Source organism: Triturus cristatus, chromosome 12, assembly GCF_964204655.1.
Source record: "Triturus cristatus chromosome 12, aTriCri1.1, whole genome shotgun sequence".
In the NCBI taxonomy this organism is placed as follows: Eukaryota; Metazoa; Chordata; class Amphibia; order Caudata; family Salamandridae; genus Triturus; species Triturus cristatus.
In genome coordinates, this window is record NC_140595.1 from 682,619,613 (window position 1) to 682,642,919 (window position 23,307).

The 23,307-nt window shown below is 45.3% G+C and overlaps 1 protein-coding gene across 5 annotated transcripts in view; it reads right to left on the minus strand.

The window, feature by feature from the left end:
* Window positions 1–23,307, minus strand: part of CMIP (c-Maf inducing protein) — a 453,793-nt gene that overhangs the window by 221,421 nt on the left and 209,065 nt on the right. For all 5 annotated transcript variants that reach the window (XM_085638216.1, XM_085638214.1, XM_085638213.1 and 2 more), the window contains exon 2: window positions 19,383–19,508. In XM_085638216.1, coding sequence (XP_085494342.1) covers window positions 19,383–19,508 — 126 coding nt within the window. The remainder of the gene's footprint in view (window positions 1–19,382; window positions 19,509–23,307) is intronic.

Below are 23,307 nucleotides of genomic sequence, written 5' to 3' on the forward strand. Positions count from 1 at the left end.
TAGCGTAACTCGCAATAAACAGTCATGTTTTGCTTGGCCAGGGCATTTTATACAAGAGCTGTTGCATTGTTGTGAGCCCTGCAGGATGCTCTGCTTTTCCTTCATGCAGGGGCAGGGCTCACTTCACCCCTCAGGAGAGTTCAAGCATCGGCCCAGCCGCTGGTATCAGGCAGACGCAGCGATTAGGCTAAGAGAAAGAGAGGTCAGTAAAGGAAAGATGATACTGGCCAGAAACCCTGCCCTGCCCAGTCTGCCCCAGCTGAAAGTGACGAGGGAGTCCTATTGCCCTTTCAGCCATGGCAGTATGGCCCAGCCTTGGGGCTTACACGCTTCACCTTGACTGCGAACCCCAAGGGAGGGGGCTGCCCGCCTGGGACTCGTACAATGGCACATTTTCAACAGGATGAAGGGCTCGTGGTGGGCCCCGTTGTAGTTAGAAGGCTGCGGGGCCCTGGGCAGCTGCCCACACCTAGCGCCGGCCCTGACTGGAATTAGGTCTTTTTCATTTTGTAACTTATTTCTTTACCGTGGCCTCTTTCTAAATTGTTTCGCACGTATTGGTATTCTCTTGAGCCCCCGATTAGGCATGGCCTATATTAAAGCACACACATTACTCTGGAATTCGAGTTAAGCAGCATTGCTTACTGTTTCAGCTGTGGGGGAGTCCCACGGAAAATGTAGGTCACAAGTCATATTCTACTCTAAGTTTTCTCCATGCAGCATCTTTCATTTTGTTTATGCAACTTATTTCCTTGCATCAAAAAAGTAACGCAAGCTACCGGCAAACCACAATTCATGTAAAATCATGATTTTAATAACATTAAATTAGGCTGTTTCTAGTGCTGGGAAACCAGAGACGTATGGAATTAAGAGCTATATAAAAAGCACAGTTTTATTATTACAAATATTACTTCAGAAGGAGGCACAAAAGGTAGTGTCGACAACGAGTCCAAACAAGGTGTTTCCTGAGATGTCCCGTGGCAGCTGCTGTGGGGAGGCAGCAAGCTATCCGAGCGGGTCCACAGGGCCGTCCCGCTCTGTTTGTCTTTCCATGTGACTTCATCTGATTATTGAGAACAACTAAAAACACGGTCTCTGAGCACACATCGTTTGCATAAATCAAAAGGAAATCAAGTTGCAATGTTGCAGATTTCTGACAGATATGATATTTTTCATAAGATCTTCTCTTTTTTTTTGGACCTTTGAAATAGTGCAGACCTAGAATCAAGTTAAAAAGTTAAATTATCAAGCTTCAAACAGAAGATGTTTGTTGCAGCAAGAGCTCCTTTATCTTGAGGTGCTGCATGTCGAAAGGTAGGGTGCACGGTGTCCAGTTGAGCCCGGATTACAGAAACAGGATGTAATCTGAAGCGTTCTTTCTTCTGACTCTCATGTGTCAACTGACTGCAGGGTGGCATCCATCATCTCTTCCACTGGTGACTGCAGATGGTTCTTGCTTCTGATGGCCATGTGCCAGCGGGTTGCAGGGTGTCTTCCCTTGTCTGTTCATCAGGTGGCTGCAGGAGGTTCTTCCTCCTGAAGCTAAGGTGTCTGTGAATGGCAGGAAGTTCTTCTGATGGTCAGGTGTCTATGGATTTGAGGGGGTTCTTCTATCTGTTTATCTGGCTGCACTCAGTTCTTCATTCTGATGTTCGGGTGTCAGAGGACTGCAAGGGGTTCTTCCATCGACTGTTACTCAGGTGGCTTCAGGCTTGGGATAGTTCCTCCTTGTATTGCTCAGGTGTCAGAAGACTGCAATGGGTTCTTCATCATTTGATGTTTAAGTGGCTGCAGATGGTTGTTCCTTCTGATGGTCAGGTGTCAGCGCATTGCGGGTGCGTCTTCCATCATCTGTTGCTTCGGGGGCTGCAGATGGCGCTTTCTTCCGATGTTCGGGATCAGCGGTTTGCAAAAAGTGCTTTTATCTGCTGCTCAGATGGCAATTCCTTCTGCTGCTCAGGCGTCACTGGTTTGCAGGGAGTTCTTCCATCTGTTACTCATGTGGCTGTTGGTGGTACAGTCTTCTAGTATGGAGGTGTCAGCAGGTTGCAGGTAGTTCTTCCTTCATGTTTGCTCAGGTGTTCGCATGCTGGACATTGTTCTTCTGCTACTCAGGTGTCAGTGGATTGCAGATGGGCCTTACATCTTCTCTTGCTCAAGTGGCTGCAGCATGGAGGTGCCATCAAATTCCACAGGTGTGGTCTATGGTTTATTGCTCAGGTCGCTGCAGGCTGTAAATGGTTCTTCCTTTTGGTGTCAGATGTCAGCGGACTGCTAGTAGTTCTTCCTTCCTCAGATGGCTTCAGGTGAAGGTGATCTTAAGCAGACTGCAAGGGTACATGGGGTCTTGGTTCTATTGCCAAGGTGCCAACACATGGTATGGTTTCTGACAGCAGAGCAAATAGATAGTAGGTCTAGGAGATGGTGGCAGGTTGAGATGGGTGTGAAAAACGCAGGGCCATTAAGTGCTGATGACTCCAAGACATTTATTGGCAAGGGTTTGCAGTTGAGTGGTCGATTTTATCTGCATATCAGTGGTCAGAGAAGCCACAGGGAAAGACTACCACATGCAAAGAGGTGGTATGGAGAAAGAATTTCAGGGAGGGAAGTGGATGTGGACTGAGGTATCCTGCTCAAGAGCAGTTCATGCACTACTAAGACAGGCAAATGTGTTGGGCAGGATCAAGTGGTTAACAGTATCAACCGATTTCGTTATCCTCATTTATGCTTCCTTCACATGTCCATTTTTAGGTCTTGCATAGGCAGCGCATGCGCTGCCTCTACGAGGCATCAAGTAATCAGTAGTACTACTGAAACTCCTCCCATTGCATTTGTCTTTGTTTTGTCGCTTGCCATTGGTGGAATCTGGCATTGCTGTTCTTATCTTGCTCATTGTTGGCTTGTGGTCCGATACATCACTTGCTTTTTCTTTCATTTCTGGAGAAAGCAGCATCGACCAACTACAGTTAACTTACGCTGCTGGCTGTTATCTTTTTATTTAGGTCTACTTTTTTTCTTTGCTATTAGCATTTCCACATCTGGCAGCTTCCTGCACTTACCCGGCCCTGTTTATTTATTTATGTTTAATTTATTCATAATTAAATCACACTTAACTGATGCAGCCCACGCTGAGGCTCAAACCCTGTTTTCCTGCTCCAAAGTCAGCAGCGTTATTTGTTGGGCCACCTCCTCCCACCGTTTGTTGTACTTGGTTTTAGATGCTGCATTTGTCCCTCTCAACCGTGTTTTTAAAAAAAATTGTATCCGTCTCCTCCTCCATGTACATTATTTTTTCAATTTGTCTCTCCCCACCCCCACTCTGAGATTGCTGTTTATTTTTTAATAATTAAATAATGCAGCCCATGCCAAGCTCTAACCCTGTTCTCCAGCTCCAAAGTCAGCAGCTTCAGCAGCACGCCAGCCTGCCATCTCTTATGGGTCAGGTTACAAATGCTTTCACTTTCGCGGCTTCGATGCCGCGTGTTTTCCCCAGCGAGCGCACACCACTCTTTCACTTATGTCTGTTTTTAGAGCCGTCCTGCCCTGCTAGTTATCTGGGGCCCATGCGGGGTGAATACTGCTGTATCGTTACTATTCAAAGTACAAGCACCGCGAACGAATTAAAGTGAAATTGCTGACCCCCATCTTTCAATGGGTGTTCATAAAATGCAAAAGCCCACTCTCATATGAGAGTTTCAAACCCCGTTTAGGGGCGAAGACAACCGGCAGACTCCGAAAAGCCCCACCTACCCCTCTATCGCCACTGTCCACCATACTGGCCCTTCACATATGCAGCGGAGGCAGGCCACATTTACTAGAGTCCTCAATATCTGTAAAGTAGTCATTGTATTGTATTTGCATTTATACAGCGCTTACTACCCCGGACAGGGCGTCGAAGCGCTTCTTTGGCGAGTCACACTGGCAGAGGCTGCAATGTTTGCTTTTCATTGACAGTTACTGAAGCAATGTGTTCGTGGGCTTCAAGGGATGAAGTCGGAAATGCTGACGAGCCCAATCCCGGCCTCTGAATAGGTTTTGAAAGAGGAGGCAGGCCGCCTATTTTTGGGCAACACTAAGCCCCACCTACCCCTCTATCGCCACTGTCCGCCATACCGGCCCTTCACATATGCAGCAGAGGCAGGCCGTATTTACTAGAGTCCTCAATATCTGTAAAGTAGTCATTGTATTGTATTTGCATGTATACGCTTACTAGCCCGGACAGGGCGTCGAAGCGCTTCTTCGGTGCGTCACACTATCCGCGGCTGCAATGTTTGCTGTTCATTGACAGTTACTGAAGCAATGTGTTCGTGGGCTTCAATGGATGACGTCGGAAATGCTGACGAGCCCAGTCCCGGCCTCTGAATAGGTTTCGAAAGATGAGGCAGGCCGCCTGTTTTTGGGCAACACTTGCATTTTCCTGGAACAAACAAACTTTCGATTAGATGCTCCTAAATAAACAAGCATTTGCAATGCAATAGGTCTTGCATTTATGCGTGTTTGAGATATTGACATTTCAAATAACAATGCCTTTTTATTTTTGTTTTTGTTTTTAAAACAAATATAAAAGGCATTGCCATTTACAATGCCGATAGCTCAACGTCGCATAAATACGAGACCGATTGCATTGCAAATGCTTGTTTAAAGGAAGTAATGCATTCTTGCTCTGGTTTTTTGTGTGTTCCCAGTCATCTGTGTGTTATCCCTATAGATACCGCCATAACAATTGTGGTTTTGTGAAGAAGCAACAGTGCAACAGAGAACACTTGAGGGAGCGAGGAAATGACATCAAACTGAAATGAAGCAGGAAGAGCACATATTACAGGTGGCAGAACCAGGTTATCACACAGGAGCAGTGAGGACAGGACTGGTTAGAATACCTAGATAGCACACTGTCCTAGCGATGGAACCTAGGGCTGATGAGCACATCAGAAGATCCCACACAACCAGGGTAGAACCGGGATATCACACAAGACTTTGGAACAGACTGTACTTTTATAGAAACTAGGAGTCAATAAAATAATGAGAGTACAAGATGACCCCACAATGGCATAGAGGAAAACAGGAGTCTACCAGTGAAGGTAAAACCAGGATTTCACACCAAACTGACAAGGAAAGTAGGCGAACAAGCAAAACATTAAAGGAAACCAAAAGAAAAAATAGAAATGGAAAGGTAATCATAAGATAGCCAGGACTAATACACTAAGCAACCTAGAATTGAATTAAAATAGCACCCAACTTTTGAGGCCACAACATACGACTTTTGAGAAATTCAAGATGCAAAAGAAGAAAGATGCTGGAAAGCAGGGCAGGAAGGGGACTATTGAGTGAAAGAAGAGAAACACTGGGAGGTATGGAGGCAGGGCAGACAGGAAAATCAAGTGATCTAAGGCAGAACACATGGCTGGTGATAGATTAGTATACAACTATTTTTTTCTGTGTGACGATTCCTGTATCATTTAATCACAAAATCGTAGCTGTGACTGCATTAGAATTAGCTAGCTTTGCTTTTTAATGTATGTGCAGGCTGCCCACGTACTGCAGGATGGTCTGAACATTGGTCAAGGAGCTACTTAATAAAGATTTCCGAACCTGCTCTTATGGCTGTTGCTGGGAATCAGAGTTCAGAGAAAAGAAAGCTACGCAACCTTGGTGATTCTTTACTCGCAGCCTTTAGAGTCAGGGCTCACAGGTGAGCTATGGAACGGAGGCCATGGAGTAACAGAACAAGAGTCACTGTGCAGGAGTGCTTCTCTCTTAAGGTGCTGTTCTTTTCATCTTGTATCCAATGGAAACGGATCACCAAACAAAGATGGGTGGGACCAGGTGACAGCATCTGTCCACTGGCTATGAAGCAAAAAAGCTTACAAAGGAACTGCAGTGAGGGCGAGGAACCATTATCTAGCTGGCATCTACAAAGGAATGCGGAAGGAACTCATGCTAACAGGACCCAGCAGGATGGGACTAGAGAGGAAGGAGACCTATGAGAGCAGAGCAATAAACCCGAGTTTGGGCAGCTGTAACACCTCAGGAATAAGCACATATGCTACTGAGGAGAGGGTTCTTCTTGTGCTCTGTCTAACTCTGGACAATGTCATCCTGCCCACCACATCAGACTGGATTTAGATCCCCTCAAATCATGGAGAGTTCAAACCCTGATGGTTTGCATCGAAAACGAGGAGGCGACCAGGATAAGCAAGCGTGTCCACGTGACTCATCAGACTGATCCTCTCACCTCCCTTCTGATTCAGAGCCACTTCTGGCAACGCTGGCTACTGTCAGGATGAGAGCTCCTCAGAGGGGAGCATGAGTCTTCTCGGTGTCTCTGCCTCTTCAGGTCTGATTTGGAAGACTCTGTCCGTCTACACCTAGTGCTCTGAAAGGATGATTTGATTGTCAGCAACTGGAACTTCAACTCCTTTCAAAGTTTCTAACACACTTTCTATTTCCCCTAGCTGCCTCCATTCTCTTTCTCTAAGCGCTATCATGCTACCGACTGCACGCATTGCTTTACAAAAAGAACCAGATAGTCAAATACTGTTTAAGGGGTTGGTGATGCAATTTTGAATATTTCAAGACAATTTCTAGCATTTCATTCTGCCATTTTTGGATATTCATTGTTGATTCGTGGGACTTCGCAATGATGTGGGACACTTTGGGGTTTACATTGGGGCACTTAATAATTACGTTTTTATAACATGTAGTGGGAATGATTATTTTTATTGGGTAAATGTCAATCATTCCTAGATTACATAATCTCATTCATTCTCACTCTTTTTTCAGGACCACGTAGGGCAGTTCTTCTTGTAAGAAGGGTTATCCCTAGCCAAAAATCATTGTTAGTGCACGATTTCCAATGCCCTATGTTCTGCTGCATGGTCCAGATGTTGCAGTCCAAAGGCCCGGGTACAGCATGATGCATGTTAGGGAGCACTGCTGATCATAGGGGTGGGAAGCAAGTGGATGGCAGCACTTTTACAAAGGGGGGGGATGGGTGGGCAAGCTTAAAGTTGAACAAGCATTTACAATGCAATGGTCTCGGCATAGTTAAAGTTAGAGCTATTGGCATTGCTCACGACATTATTTTTGTTTATGTTTTTGTTTTTTACAATGTCAATAGCCTAATCTCTGTCAAATGCGAGACCTATTGCATTTGCACCCACACACAGAGCCACACACACAAAGCCACCCACACAGAGAGATGTACCCTCTTGCAGCATTTATGCCCCACCCTTATTACATTCTTATATTATAACTAGATTCAAATGGAAGGCAGGTGAACACAAAGCTTTGCTGCAAACAAAGAAGCTATAACAAAATGAGCGCGAGACAAAGCACTTGCAAATGGCCTCCACAGCCTTCTTTTAGTTTCAGTGACTCCTGTGCAGTAAAAAGGAGAGATTCCAAACAAAATAGGCATGTAGGAGACCGCTAGCGGAATAAAAAGCCACCCATGGAGGCATAAACCAAGTATACAATACATACGAGTTTGAAACTTAAGCATGGACTACATACGAGCATCAACTGAAGCCAAAAACACATAACCTTGGAAGTAAGAGGCAGATCCATTAACTACTGTGCCGCAGTAACTCATGCCTGAATTACCAAATGGAAAGGAGCAAGCAGAAGGTTATTAACAGCAAACAAGAACTCCGTTATATAACCAATTTTATTATTAATATTATTATTATTTTTTTTGCCATATTGTTTACTGAGATTCGTCCAGAGACTCAGGATGCTGAACCCCCACTGAGGCTTAAGCCTCGTTCCTACACCAGGGTTAGTGTCTCCGTCTTCTCCCTTGAGGAATTTTAATATTAGAATTTCCAAGACTACGGGTGTGGGATTTACATGCGCCTAATTTGACCCGAGATCAAGTGGCTTTAAGATATCACTTGAAGGTTATGTTAAAATGTTAAAATAAACTTATATAGCGCGCAGCTACTCTAAAAGAGTGTCCCGGCGCTTTCCACAGGCGGCTCCGTGTGTAATAACATAACAAGAAAAGAAAACTAATACTGAAAAGAAAAAAAAAAAAAAAGAACCCCGCAAAGAAAACAGTTAAACATTAAAAAGCCAAGTCTTCAGGCTCTTCCTGAATTGAAGCAGATTCGAGGTGCTGCGTAGCGCCAATGGCAGAGAGTTCCACAACTGGTAAGACTGTTACATTCAGTATTGTGCCTCTTGGAAACCGCATGTGCCTCCTACACCAGACATAAATAAACAGATTGAGACTCATGCCCGAGGGTAAGTCAATCCCCATATTACAGAGCGCTGGCATTCCGTGGTAAAAACTATTGTAAATTAAGAAAAATGATTTTACAGCGGTTTCGAACCTGTGACCTAAAGATCACTGTTTTTCTCTGACAACCCTCCCCTCTACCAACTGAGCTATTGTAGGTGCTGGGGGAATGTGGTGAGCGTGGGAAAACCTCAGAGACGCTCACCACCAACAGACAAAGGAAACTTGCACAGAGATACAGAAACAAGCAAGCAGGGGGAGCGTCAGTATTCACGAACCGCTCACCGACTACAACTGCAACAGAATTGCACGGGAAATGCATAAACAGGCAGCCAAAAGCGACGGGAGCGGGATTACTCACAATCCGCTCACCGACCGCAACTATTTCCGAGGACCGAATAAACATGCACCAAAACCGAAGGTCGGGAGTTAGATGCCCAAACCAACGATGCTAACATAGCAGGCAAAGCATTGAAGCGAGTGGGGCGGGTGCGGACATACTTATAAACTCGCCCGAGAGTAAAAGCAGAGATGACATGCAAACTGCGGAGAGAGCGGGACAACTTGAAACCGGCGCCCCGCCATCGGATCAAATACCGCAGGCAAAAGCATACAAGTGAGCGGAAGCGGGCATACTTACAAACCCGCACTCCGCCTGAGACATGCAACCTGCGAATCGAGCACAGCTAAAAGGATGCGACTGGGCCGTGGGGGCTCCCTCCAGCCCTCACGGTTGCCAGCTAAACTCACCAAGCGGGTGAACGGCTTTTCGCAGAGTGACAGACCTCCGGACAGGAACCACAAATGCTGTTGCACTCGCAGGCCCCGTCCACAGCCAGGCGGACTCTGCCTTGGTTCCCGGTTGCCGCGGGCATCGCAGCGACTCAGCTAAGCCTAGGTGTTCTTGGCGTCAGCCTCACGCAGGGGGCCACGAACCAGCTGGGTGGGCACCAGGCGAGTCTACAGCGTGTCTTGCTCATGCTTCCTGCACACGCCAGTAGGCTCTCTGATTGGTTGACAAGGTCCACCAATCACAGTGCTTATTTGGTAGTTGCCAACCAATCAGAGAGCCGTCTGGCGCGTGTAGGCAGCGTGAGCAAGACATGCAGTAGACTCGCTGTCTTATGGGCGTGTATTAAAAAAAACACGCACAGAGAAAGAATCGAAAAAACACGCCCACAAATCCGAAAAGGACGGGGCATGTTTGGAGAGACAAACCTCTTCTCCAATGGCTGACCAGCATTTAAGAGGCCAGCCAATGGAGAAGAGGAGAGAAGAGAGGCGGGTTCAAGCCCCTCTTCTCCAAGTCATTAAATCTCGCGAGCGAGACTGCGCAAGCGCAGACTTCGCTAGCCGAGACCTAAAAACGTAGAGAAGCATTCACTACTTTGATTCTTGTAAAGCCTGTGATTCAGGGATGGAGTTGGCACAGCTAGGGCAAACCTAAAGATAAATTAAAGCCTGACTGCAGCTGGATCTCTGCTTTCTATGAATCTTGATGCGCGTGGCAGTGTTTCTGGGAAACCATGGGCACATGCCATGAAATCATTGTTCTGCCTGCACATTTCGATGCTCTTCGCACCTCTGTTTACTGCAACAGGCTGTGTTTTTCACCACTTTCATTTTTTTTGCTGTGTGTCCAGAGTAGCCTTAAAGCGGCATGATGGCCCTGCACAAATGAAGATCATAACATACTAAATGGAGCAACATTTTACTTCCACACATTGACAAAGGTCATACAGATGGGGGCAACATGCAGCATTATACACAAACCGAATGCTGCAAACCCGGTTATGTAATGCTATATTGATTTGTATAGCACACAAATCACCTGAAAGGTTATCCAGGCACTTGGGCAGGTATGTAGGTTTGTGCTCCCTCCAGAGAAACTGAGGCACACAGCACTGAATCTACAAAACAGCAACCAATGCTACCAACACCACAGAAAACACCACAAAAATATTAAGCCACTTGTATGCCACCAATAAAGCACCAAAGGCCATATCTGTAGCAGCATGTTGAATTACAACAGGAAACACAAAGCATTACTGAGACTGTCACACCAACACCACGCCTCTTCTGACGCTCAAAGCATCAGGTCAGTCCCGGTTTCATGGAACACAATTAAACAGGCTGAATACATCTCTGTACTGCATAACCTTCTATAATGTACCACAACTCTGCCTGGCAACACTAACATCAAATCAGATATACTGGTCCGAGAACATCCTGGCAATGGACAAAACCCTGACAGCTAAGCTAAATGGCCACAAACACAGAGACTTTCTCTCTACACTCAAGAAACAAACAAACAGTAAGAGTTGAGCACCTTGAAGGTAAAAAGGACCTCAGCAAGCCTATGCAGTACCTATTGTGACGGAGCATAGACCATTAGTGCATGGCACTTCGCAGCACACTTACAAATAGTAGCTACTCAAAAACACACAAATAACCTGAAGAAGCCATACTTTGGTCTGCATGAAACCCCAAAGCCATGCGGATGTGCACTTTCCAGGCACCCAACAGTGATACAACTCTTGAAGATACGATAGATCTTTTCATCCAGTGTCAGCGGGGACGATTTTTTGCTGGTAGAGGTTTTTATATGCCTCGTTTACAGTTTGCATGCACTTTCAGTGTGGGTGTGTTCATGGAGAAGTGTTCATCCTGTGCTGCTTGGGCTTTGGGGTGAATGTGTACATAGGAAGCCAACTGTCCAGGAGGCACCAACCTGACTGGTGGAAGCCTGTGATGTCACAGTCCACCTTGGAGCGTGAAACTGCTGTGTGGCTTAAAAAGTTTGGAAGCTGGGGAGTGACTGCACAATCAGGAGACCATGTGGAGAGCTATTCCTGCCAGACACCCTCTGGGGCATGTAGAAGATTCCAGGACGGTATCTATGCAAAGTCCTAGCCAGACTCTCCTCCTACCAGCCATGAGGGAGACCCATGTTCTCAAGTTCATGGTAGTCCTATCGGGATTTTTTTCTAGTTCATTGGGTGTGGTAGAAATACTTACTCTGTAATTAAATAATTATGGATTATTGTTCAGTTTGTCGCTGGATGTCGCAAAGAAAATTGCCACAATGCTGAGAGACTGCAAACAGAAGGGACGTCATGAATGACAGAATGAATGGAGTACGAGTGAGCCCATAGGTTTCAAAATTGTGACAAGCGACAGTCTAATGACCCCTAAGCAGTGGCGGCTCCTCCCTTAAGGTGGAGGAGCATCGCACCACTGCTCTAAAGGAAAAATAAAATGCTAATAACGTATCATTATATTTTTCCTACTGAAGTCAGTGGATCTCGGGGCGGGGCTGGCCAGAGCAGGGAAAGGAGTGGTTTGTGTTCCTTAAGTGCGCATGACCCCTCGGGCCGGCCAAACAGTCCCCTGGCCCTTTGCATCATTCCCACCAGGTTAGCTATATACGGCCTGGTGAGGAACATGCAAAGCCTCCAAGTCCCTGCTGAATCACAGCATTCACACCAATCACAACACTGCATTGCAGTGTTATGATTGGCTATGGGGAGTCCGGGTTCTTCCTGCTGCTGGCGGAGCTCGGAAGAAGAGGACGGAGGACAGGTAGCAGTATCTACTGCCCCTGAGGCACAAGTGTGGACCTCTCCAAATTTGAACGGTTGACAAACTGATGGACACTTTCAAGAAGAAACACTATTCAGTCCTTAATAATACTGGGCGTCTTTATTTACGCTGTACTATGTATCAGCTTCATGCTGAATAAATAGGAAGAAAGAATGGCAATTTATGATGGTTGTACGGTGGAACAACACAGGGAAATTTATTGCGTGCCTTAAGACATTTTTTTACCCAACATTTTTTACAATGTATGCCATTACCATGCATTACAATATATATACATATACATACATATATATCTACAATGTATTTGTGGAGAGAGAAATCCCAACTTACCCTAAATGCGTGTCAAGGCATTCTTTAAAAAGACATACAAGTGGTAAAAACATGCGTGGGAAAAAAACCAGTAGTAAAGGCCGAATGTGGTAAAAACCTTGCTGTAAAGGATGTTCCCCTTCGTGATGTTCTTTAAGGAGCACCTTATGTCCTTAAACTTCTATTAATCAGGCTTCTGGATACCTGCTACTTCAGCTCTTGCATACAGAGCTTAATCTGTAAGAATAAGAACTAGTGCAGGGACCTAAAGATTTACATAGCAGCCTGCTGCTGAGAGCTGGGTTTGTTTAGACCAACGATACCTAGGCTTGAGTCCACCCCATTCCTCATTTCTCACCACTCCTTATCTCTTGTTTCACTCTTTCAGGGAGGTTTTCATCCCTGCTTTCTCCATTTGGCAGTGTTTTCCTATCTTTCTCTTCCTTGTGTCTCCCTTTTCCGCCTATCAGTCTCGTGCTCTGCAACAAAGTATGGAAATGACAAGCATTTGCAAAGCCATAGGTCTCACATTTACTAGAGTTTGAGCTATTGTCATTGTAAATGACAATGCCTTTTATTTATGTGTTGTTTTTAAAACAGATAACTAAAAGGCATTGTCATTTACAATGCCCATAGCTTAATCTCTCGCAAATGCGAGACCCATTGCAAATGCGAGCTAGATTTTTTTTTTTTTTTAAAGCGCTAGGAGAGCGCGTGTCCGGCCAGCAATAACAGACAGGACAAAGCTATTTAAGAAAATAGTGCACCGAGGCTTTAATTAAAGCCTACCAAATAACAACACATGTAAAAGGGGATGTCGCAATGGGAGGTTACAAAATGAGACAAGGCGGTATTAAGCGTTTTAACCAATGAACAGCCACAGTTTACAGTGGACAATGACCCAAGCCAATGAAAAATGTGGACGGAGAGAGGGAGGAGCTTCTTTTCCCTACCTCAATACAGCATGCCTCGAAGAGCATGGCATGCAGTAGCCAGGCTCGACCTAAAAAACAAGCCCCAGTCTCCACAGTAAGCCCTGTGTTTGTAATAATAAGAAGCCACGGGGTGGTTTGAACAGCAGAGAGCAGACAGAACGACTGGCGAGGATTGAACACACAAAAGCAGAAGGGGACTTTCACTAACAAAGGCCATGCTGACATGGCTAACCGAAATGAGTTCTGATTCCATCTGTTGAGAAATGAACTCTTTGTCATCAGAGTGGTGCCCACGAAAAGGCATCTGTCTATTTGAACGTATCCAGTTCAGTGTTAGGACGGAGGACATGTCCCTGGTTAGCATTCTTGTAAAAAGGTTTGTTGTTTGGTGAGCAGCTAGGCATGAAAGGAGTTCTGTATATACAGTTAATATGAAAGTAAAAGAAATGAAGTGTTGGACATCCAATGCCTGGTGTCCTCCAGTTTAGAAGTACGCCACGCCCCTTTCACTCTTTGTAATAAATGTCTTCTTCCAACGAGCCGATACCGGAAACGTCCGAGTCCACTATTTCCAGGAACTCCATCTAAAAGGTGTTGCTTACGCAGCAACAAATGCTCAGCTGTCAGCCCAATCTCACATCGAGAACACACAGCTGACGAGCAGTAAAACTGTCATCTGGCCACTTCCTGTTTGCTTCCAACTGGCTGCAAAACAAACAAAGCTATCTGCGCCCTGGCTTTATTTTTATGTGTTTTTCGGCGATAGGGATTCGACGGTGCAGTTGGCATGTTTATCCGATCACACTTTGTACAGAAATGGAGGTGAGGCGTGTGTTCGCTATTTCAGGAAATCACTCTGGACCTGTGCACGTCTGCAGAGAGGCATTAGAACATGTTTTTTCACTGGAACCACCTCCTGTGTGTGCACACAAGGTTGGGATGGATGAAAGATTAAAAGTTACATTATTTGTGACGTAAGCGCACATTCTATCTGATGCCCGGTCCTTGGGGGCTGAGAGGCAAGATAAAGGAGCCAGACCTTTGGCTTGACCATCACGTCCTTAAATGCCCTCAGAGGAGCTACACGGAAGAATGTAGACCTCCCTCTTTAGTTCATGAAGAAAATCCTTGGATTCCTCCCCAAAGATCCCTTATGGTAGGAGTGGGTCATAACCTTTAGGCTGTGCTGCAGTCAGTCAGAGGACTGCCCTCAAGCACTGCCAGTCACGCAATATAGCATCATGTGAAGATCAGCACCGCGTCATCTCATCTGGGGAGATCCGCGCCTGGCTATTGGTCAGTAAGACGGTCAAAGATGAGCTAGCTCATCTCACATGTGAGGCAGTGGCAAGCTACTGGTCAGCAAGAGGGTCAATTCTGATATAGCCCGTCTCACATGTAAGGCAGAGGCAGGGTAGTGGCCAGCAACAGGGTCAAATCTGATATAGCCTGTCTCTGATGTAAGGCAGTGGCAGGCTACTGGTCAGCAAGACGGTCAACATCTGATATAGCCCGTCTCACATGTAAGGCAGTGGTACGCTCCACTCTTCAATATCCACTCAGTAAGATTTATTCCGGTGCAGGTCTCGGGTAGTTCAGAATGCTTGCTGTACCCAGGGCTGAACTGGGAACCCAAAACAGCCCTGACAAATTTTGTCAGACCAGCCCCCATAGCGTGCATCGCGAGCCACCGAAATGGTGCATTCTACAACACATTTTTCATTAGATATTCAATTGCATTACTTTTTAGAGCATAGCAAATGATAACCTTACAATGCACCAGGATATGGCAATCTTTATTGGGGCTCTTCAATGATTCCCTCACTATCACTCTCCAACAGTGCCGCTCATCTCTCCATAGCTCCTCTCTCACAAGGATTTAATTTGTTTTATAGCTCTCATTCCAGTATAGAGTCTCAGAGCACTTGACATCATACACACATACAGAGACAATGAATCATACGTGTGTAAATCAGTGTATAGAAAATGTTACAAAAGACAAAGGGGACTACAAGGTGTAGAATTCATATGTCATCCATACTGATAGGTGTCTTGGTCTGGGGATGCACAAACCCAGGATTCAGAACGTAACACAGTGGTTAGGATTGACTTTACTAACAAGAATATATTTCTACCTAAACCCTTTCTAGAAAAAGCAGGCTAATGAAAACTGGGAAAAAACATAACTTTCTAACCTCAAATAAGATTGTAACTAACGAACTGCACGGTGACAAAAGTATCTTGGTGTCAAAAGCAGTAACCCACTGAGGTATGCACATAAAATATGTTTCTGTGATTTGCATAGCACACGCTCTTTGCAGAAGGCACATTAATCCTCTGTACATTAATCACCAGAGTTAGCTTGACATTTATTGTTGGCTGAAAACTGTTGGATATACAAGGAACTCTAAGGTGCTTTTAAAACTGCTGCACTGCTACAACACTGGCCCTCAGTAACAAAAGTGGCCCTCACCCTTACAGCCTCCCGGGGAAACACCCTATGGTCAGTATGCCCAGTCCGGTCTTAGCCATACCCTCTTCTCAGCGAGCCATCAGTACCTAGGCACTGATGCACTGAAAAGTAGCGGAGCAAAATTCATCTTTTCCAGTACTTGAGAACAAACATATTGAGGTGCACTATGGGTCTAATGGTGATATTGCTGCTTGTGGCAGTGCTTGGAGGGCACTGCACTGAATGCAGCCTGTGCAGGGCAGCTGCTGCAGGCTGCAGGCTGCAGGCTGCATCATGGCTGAGCTCACAGTGATGGCATGGTGGGTGGAGGTGGTACAGAACTTTGCCCTCACAATTTCTCTAATCCTGCTAGGAAACAGAAGGAAGAGCAGGGCACTGGGGCAATCCCACTTTGGTCAGATATGGAATCCTTCAAAGTGTCTGTGGAGGAGAGCCTTCGACACTGTGCCAAGCCTCTGATGACGTTCTCTGCCTGGGACCATAAGCAGTCCATCACTGCCTTAGACTCAAGGAAGCCTGGATTCTGGGGTCTGGCAGACAGTGGCTCTGGGGTGGTAGAAGGAGAGGTTAGGCCATCCTCAAACATGCAGAGTGGTGCTCTTCTACAAGATATCCCCCTCAAACATAAAACATACTCAGGTCTGTCACACAGTCTTCAGCTCCATCAGGACCTGAAGGTACTCTGACCCAACAGTGCTAGGAGGCCATACTGACGACAATGGAGTGCCACACAATCTGTTAACAAAACTCTGTTAAAATGAGCGATAGATCTTTCTTGGCGGCGGCAGCTAACCTATGGACTTTCCGCTCCTATAATTTACATGCAGAGCTGAATCCACCACTGCTCAGAAAACTGGTAAAAATCCACCTTTTTAGTAGGTAAACATTGGTCAGTCTATGGGCCGTGCTTAACATCAGCATCTAGAAGCTTCGGTGATAATTACGCTATATAACTTCTGTTCTTTGGTCCAGAACATGCACGTATCGGATTAATGACATCTGAAGATCCCTACCTCTGATGTATTTCACTCAGACTGCATGCCCGGGATTTTACTTTTTATTAAACATTTAGGGTCTAAAATAAAATCTCACGCTGCATTGTCATCCACAAGAAGATACAATCCTTCGGGAGCTGCTGGTCACCGACATAAGATCGATGGAACACCTAATGTTAAAGTTACCAGATGACTCCACATCACCACGGATGTGATCCTTCTTTCCCGCAGTTCGCTACCTAAAGCATTCTGGGAGTGTCTAGCCGTGGCACACTTCACTTTATCCAAGTGCAACAGCACACCTGAAAACTACGTTTTGTTGTCAATGACATGGCTTCATTGGTTAACCTAATCCATGTATTTCCAATACAGCTGGTGCTCTGACTAGCATGTTTCTAATTAGGTTTCACCTCTTAGTGGTGGTCAGTGCACCTCTATCTCTGACAGCAAAAGATGTGGGTCCCAGGTTCACTGTGCCACTGGATTCAAGACAGCCTGGCTGATGAGGAGTGATACCCCGAAACCGGTCCCTGGATGCTTGTTTCTGGTCCAGGGAGGACCTGGCTTGGCAGCTCGGGCTGGACTGATCCCATGAAGAGCAGGGTCATGACTGATTTGTGTATGGCTGGGTCTAAACTCGGTTGGCATTGTGAGCAAAAAAACAATGTCTTTAACCCAGATCTCTTGAACGGGCATAAATATTTGATTTTTTTCCGCATTCCGTCCATCTGTTGTGTGTCTTTTGTCCTCTATCTGTGACAGCACATGCAACACTCAACCTGCACACATTGCGGAAGCTGATCCAGCTGCAAGTGCAGCTTCTGGTAAAATACCCAATGCTAGTAATGTAAACCTAGAGATATCTCACTAGTGATGTATTGCTGGGTGACTTGTTCTCTTCTGCTGTGTTAATCAAGGAGGTGTGAACGTTTCCTCCCTGTAAAACATAATGATTACAAACGTACACATACGTCTTCTATACAGTTTTACACTTTGGTGCAAAAGTCGAGAAAGTCAGTTGCCCTGAATCATACAACATTCAACATCCCTCATCTCCTGGGCTCGGGTGGAGGTCATCACCAAGTCTTCTTTGGAGATAGACCTAGTTTTCTACTACTCAAATAAAAACTTGTTGGTTGGGCCTTAGAAGTTCTGTGCAGCAGCTAAATAAAAGCTATAAATTGCTAAATTATACACAAAGTGCGTTGGTCAGAAATACCAAAGCAAACAAGCACATGTACAAGGAAGTAACCCTCTAAGAACAATGTGCCTGTCCCCAAAGACTAAAACTTCTGTTCTGACCATCATACCATATCATGAGGCATGGTGATCTGACTGGATTTCTGTATACATTATGGTTTTAGTACTAAAAACGTGTTGTGGGCTTGGCCACACGCTAACAGATCACCACTGAAGTCTTTCAGGGGCCTTCTTTAGCATTAGTACGCATCCCGCTCTTTTTGCTTTCCCATTGCAATATGTATCTTGTAGCTGAACACTTCACAGCTCATCTGTTTATCATTATACAAGACACCAAGTTAATGTGTGCAAGGAAGTAGAGTTTGTATGCATTGCCTGTCCTACATTAAGGCTGACTTTGGCAGCTGCTTAGCAGCGGTATGACAAATGACCACAAGAGGGAACCCCTATTGTAACAGAATACATCCAAATGACCTTGTTTGCAAGGCAAAATATCAGGTTGCCCGGGACTCAGAAATTGTTTGCACCTATGTTGTTCATCGGTGATAAAAGTTGAATTTTGGGGTTACCTGAATCGTTTTGTTAGGAAAAAGCAACAGAGTGCTTATATTTATTCTTTTATTTGTTGTAACAAATGTAACTCAAAAGCCACGATGCAAGTAGAAGAATAACTTGACTATTTCCTCACTCTTCTCTTTTTTAATATAAAATAAAATGCTCTGGTTGTGCACAGGAGCATGCAGCAAATTGGTGTAAATGCACAAAATACCTTTCTTCGTTTCTTATCGGGGGACCTTGACGACGGTACACGGCAGATGTGCCGTTCCGAATGAGGCGTATCATAGCCTCCCACCCTTGATCTGACGAGACAACTAGATGACCATACCTTTGTCAAACACACTTAACATTCCTGTGAGAGAATGCCACATTGTGTTTGGCGCCTTTGTTGATTTTCAAACACTGAATGAATTCTGTTTATATACAAGATTTTACTTTGGAGTTACTACGCACACAAGAATTTTGACTTGCACGTTCTTCTAAATTGAGGGTTGCTCGAATATTCCCAAATACTCAAAAGGAAGACTGTGTGGAGACTTTGGAGCATTCATTTATATCTCCATCTAATATACATAAAGCCTTGAAGAAGTTACTTTGTAACTAAACACGTGTCGGCTGTTTTTACCATCACTGCCAACAAAAGAGGCTACATGATCTCGACCTCCGTGGAAATTTAAGGACTAGGTTTATGCTTTGTATCACACCCCTATTTTTTTATTGTATTTAAATTATGTGATTTCTTGAACTTTTTGACATTAAATAACTTTGTGCAGTTTACGGATTATATGGTTTGGTTTCCTGGGAGTCTACACATTGACACTGGATGCATTACTTTGTCTAAGATAATTGACAACTGAGAGATATCTAGACTGCCGAGGTACTTTATATTTAAACCTTTCTAAAGACATTAGCTTCTCTCGAAAACTAACTTACTGACTTGCAGCCTAAACTGACCATGATTTTGCATGTTCGGAGACCATTACTCTGGCACTTTAGAGCTCAGGTGTGATCGAGAACACAGGTATGAAAATACTTGAAGCAATGCGGAGATATGTTTATGTTTACTGTACCTGAAGCAAGACGGTGCCCCCAGGGACCGTCAGCTGTAAGCAGTACTTAGGGGCATTTTCCCAGGAGAGCAGCTGAACATCCTCTATCGTGCTGTAGGAGATCGAGTTTTCCATGTACCCAGTTGGCTGAAATAAACAAGAATAACAGTAAGTGATGAAATCAAGACAGCAACTGACAACACCAGCAACACCAAAGAAAGAGACCAACAGTGCATGAGTTTGCAGTGTCGCCATACAAGCAAGGTGCATTGACATCAAATTTTGGTGGACCATAAGCTGCCTCCAATCATCTCATTAGGGATACAGACAACAATGCCACCATTTTGTAACTGCTGGCATGCACTGCAGATCACTAGACATCACTGAGTCAGCAGTACTTTGACAGTCATAAGTAACTGACTCATTTGAGGTCTAATATTTTGAGGTCACTCTTCATATCCACCAATTAAAACAAAGCTGTCAAACTTTGTCAGATTACCGATCCCGTGGGACAGTGATCCACCTCAGTGGCACGCTACTCAGTTTTTATGCTGGACAGTAGTCTGAGGAATTGCATCAAAGTAGGCACCAAAAAACAAGAATAGGAGCACACTTGTACTTTAGAGGCAGGATAAGGCTCCAGAACACAAATTTCTTAAACATACTTCAAGAGGTAGCTGGAATATCCTGTTAGACACAAACAGAACAGAGCTCACACGCAATACTGTGAAATGTATGTAGCTTTAGTTACCACATGCATGTTTTTGAGGATAGCTTTGAGGACCTTGGTGATTCCTTCTTCAGTCAAATGCAAAACAAATGGAGAAAAAGCCAATCAAATGGTAACTTATTATGGTGCAAAAAGCGGTGTGGTAAGTAAAATTAATTAGCTACATTTTTAGCAGCAAATCAAGTACTTGCCACATAAGTTTGTGCTTGCCTGGAGGTGCAGTATGTTTTAATAGAGATGCAGCAAATGGACTTTAAACATTATTTTATTAATCAAGTGAGATTCTATATCCTTACGCTACATCAAGGATCCTTGTGAATTAATTCATTATGGAGCCATTTAGTTTCTAAAGTGTTGCACACAGCGATCTATAGTGGATTATTGCAGCACTAGACATATTGGATTGCTCAATAAGGTAATCAGTTGAAATTATCACAGGAGCAATATAATTCGATGGCAAGGACCACGTTTCAGCATGCGGAGATGATGTGCCATTTAAGATCTGTGATTCACTTATAGTGGCTTCTGCCATGCTTGATCTAATAAAGGGACTTGCAGAAGGATTCAGTGTACGCAACAAATTAGACAAAGTGTTAAGTTTTATCCCTTAAAATGTGTTATCGCAACACTTCCCTGCATTCATACTGTTCAAACAGTGATTGAAAAACCTCAAATGTCATGGACTGACTTGGAAGCTCCCAGGCATGATCTAAACAGGCAAGTCATCATTGTAACGAATTACATCAGGAGGAAAATAGGGAAAATTACTAAATTGCCTTCATCCGTTAAGTGGTACTTGTTGTGGTAGACCTTCAAACCCTAAATTCAGCGTACACCTTACTGCTGTTGAGACTTCACATCTTGAAGTCCTTAGCATTGCCCCTCACACCTTTAGGCCTGCAGTTTATGGTCCTGTCCCCCTCACTGCTCCAGGCCCACAGCACTGGCCCTCACAATGGCAGGCCCACAGTTTAAAGCGCCCTCCTCACAACTTCAGACCTACAGTTCACTGTGCTATCCCTCACAACTTCAGCCCACAACACTGACCCCCAATCCCTCAGATTCACAGCACAATAACTCAGTCAACCAGGATCACTCTGCCACCTAATTAGTCATGGCCCATCTGACTACATTGCTTCAGGCACAGAGCTCACACCACTGCTCCAGGCACACAGCTCACACCACTGCTCCAGGCCCACTGCTCACACCACTGCTCCAGGCCCACTGCTCACACCACTGCTCCAGGCCCACAGCTCACTCCACTGCTCCAGGCACACAGTTCAAAGTTCACAGCCTGTGCTAACTCTCCTATGAAGGAAGGGCTGGCGTGCAGGAAGTTGCTTCGTATCAATACTGGTCTGCGGCTCGCTGCTACCATCTTCACATTTTTTCCCTTCATACTTTTCGATGGTAAAAGCACTGTCACTTTAGAAGTAGATTAACAGAACATGTGTCACTTTCACTAAAAGATCTAAAAGATACGAGGAACCCCTAGTCGAGGTGCAAATCTTCTGATAAAGACAGGTTGTATTTTAAATCCAATTAGAAATGAAAACAGTAATTACTGTCTCTTTAGCAACTTGTTATGCAGGAAGTATGAGAACTTCTGCTTATTCGTGCAGCCACAATATTGTTGCAGGTTCGTAAGTGGAGTCCCAGGGGCCTGTGCGGGCACTGTACGTCACCCGTGGCCCTCGGAGAGTAATTACCGCTCTCTGGGGGGAAGTAACCAGGATAATTCGAGAAGCAACGCTCGCAGAACAACGGAAAACACACGCATACTTTCCTCAGGCCCAGACCAAGTAACAACGCAGACTGTGCGCCCCTTACGCAAGCTACGTTCGCCCACGGAATGTGCTGCGCAATTGGACAGAGTATTTGCCACACACTGCGCGCCGTGTACACCGGCTACAGGACAGATTTACAAAGAACTGCGCAGCAGCCAAAGTTGGTGCGTTACGCAAGGTGGCGAGAGCAGGGAGACAAAATTGCAAAATAAAAGGAGCTGCTCATTTCATCCCATGCGCTGGCGCAAAAACATGCTACCTAGCGCCACGATAACAGGGTTGGATTGGTAACGCGGGCGCTCGGGCAATGCCCGAGGGGCCGGTGTCCAGTCCAACTGTGTGCTGCTTTTTGAGCAGTCTGGGGGGCCGATTAGGGTGGTTTCTGCGTTGTTCGGATGCTGCCAGTGGCCCAGTGGATGCCTTAGTGGCCTTTCTGGAGGCAGATGGGCATCCATTACCTCCCTTTTATCAACAGGCAGAGAGGTGTCACTCCCTTTCTCTTGCTGGGCCGGCCCATTAATATATGCTGATTGAGCGGGGGCAGAGGGCCAGCCAGAGCAGAAGTGGCCTCACTTGTTTTCAGGTGTGTTTGATGTATCGCACGCTGTGCTTTATATAGCAGGCTCTGTAATGTATCACAGGCTGTGCTGTATATAGCAGGCTCTGTAATGTATCGCAGGCTGAGCTGTGTAAACGGGCTCTGTAGTGTACCGCCGCAGACTGTGCCGTGTAAGCAGTCTCTGTACTGTACCGCAGACTGTCCAGTGTACGCAGGCTCTGTAATGAATCACAGACTATGCTGTATATAGCAGGCTCTGTAATGTATCTCAGGCTGTGCCATGTAAGCAGGCTCTGTAATGTATTGCGTGCTGTGTAAACAGGCTCTGTACTGTACCGCAGACTGTGCCGTGTAAGCAGGCTCTGTAATGTATCGCAGGCTGTGCTGCACAAGCAAACCCTGCGATTTATTACAGACTGCTCTATACACTCATTCTCCATTATAAAACTGTGCACTGAGCTCACTTTACCCATCACTCCTGTAAGCTGTGTTCCACTGACTATTGTCACAAACAGTGCAAGCGCAAAGTATGCTATGTATTGTCACCAGTGCTTTAAATAGGAAAAAAATAAGTGCAGGTACTCATTAAAATAGAGTTGTGGCAAGTGGGGGGGGCTAGGGGCGGGGCGAAGGGCAAGATATGATCATACCTAATGACTTCTGAACCAGTTGCAGCACATGTCAAAACACACGAGAAATGCGTTTATGGGAATAAAACAGATTAACCCATTACATATAATCACATGCTCCTCAGAAGCACAGCAGAATCTGCCCTGCACTGGTGGAGAAACCTAACCTGCGCCTGCCGTGCTGTGGATCATGGTACCGGTACTCTCCCTGGCTACAGAGAAGTGCCGGTACTGAGGGCAA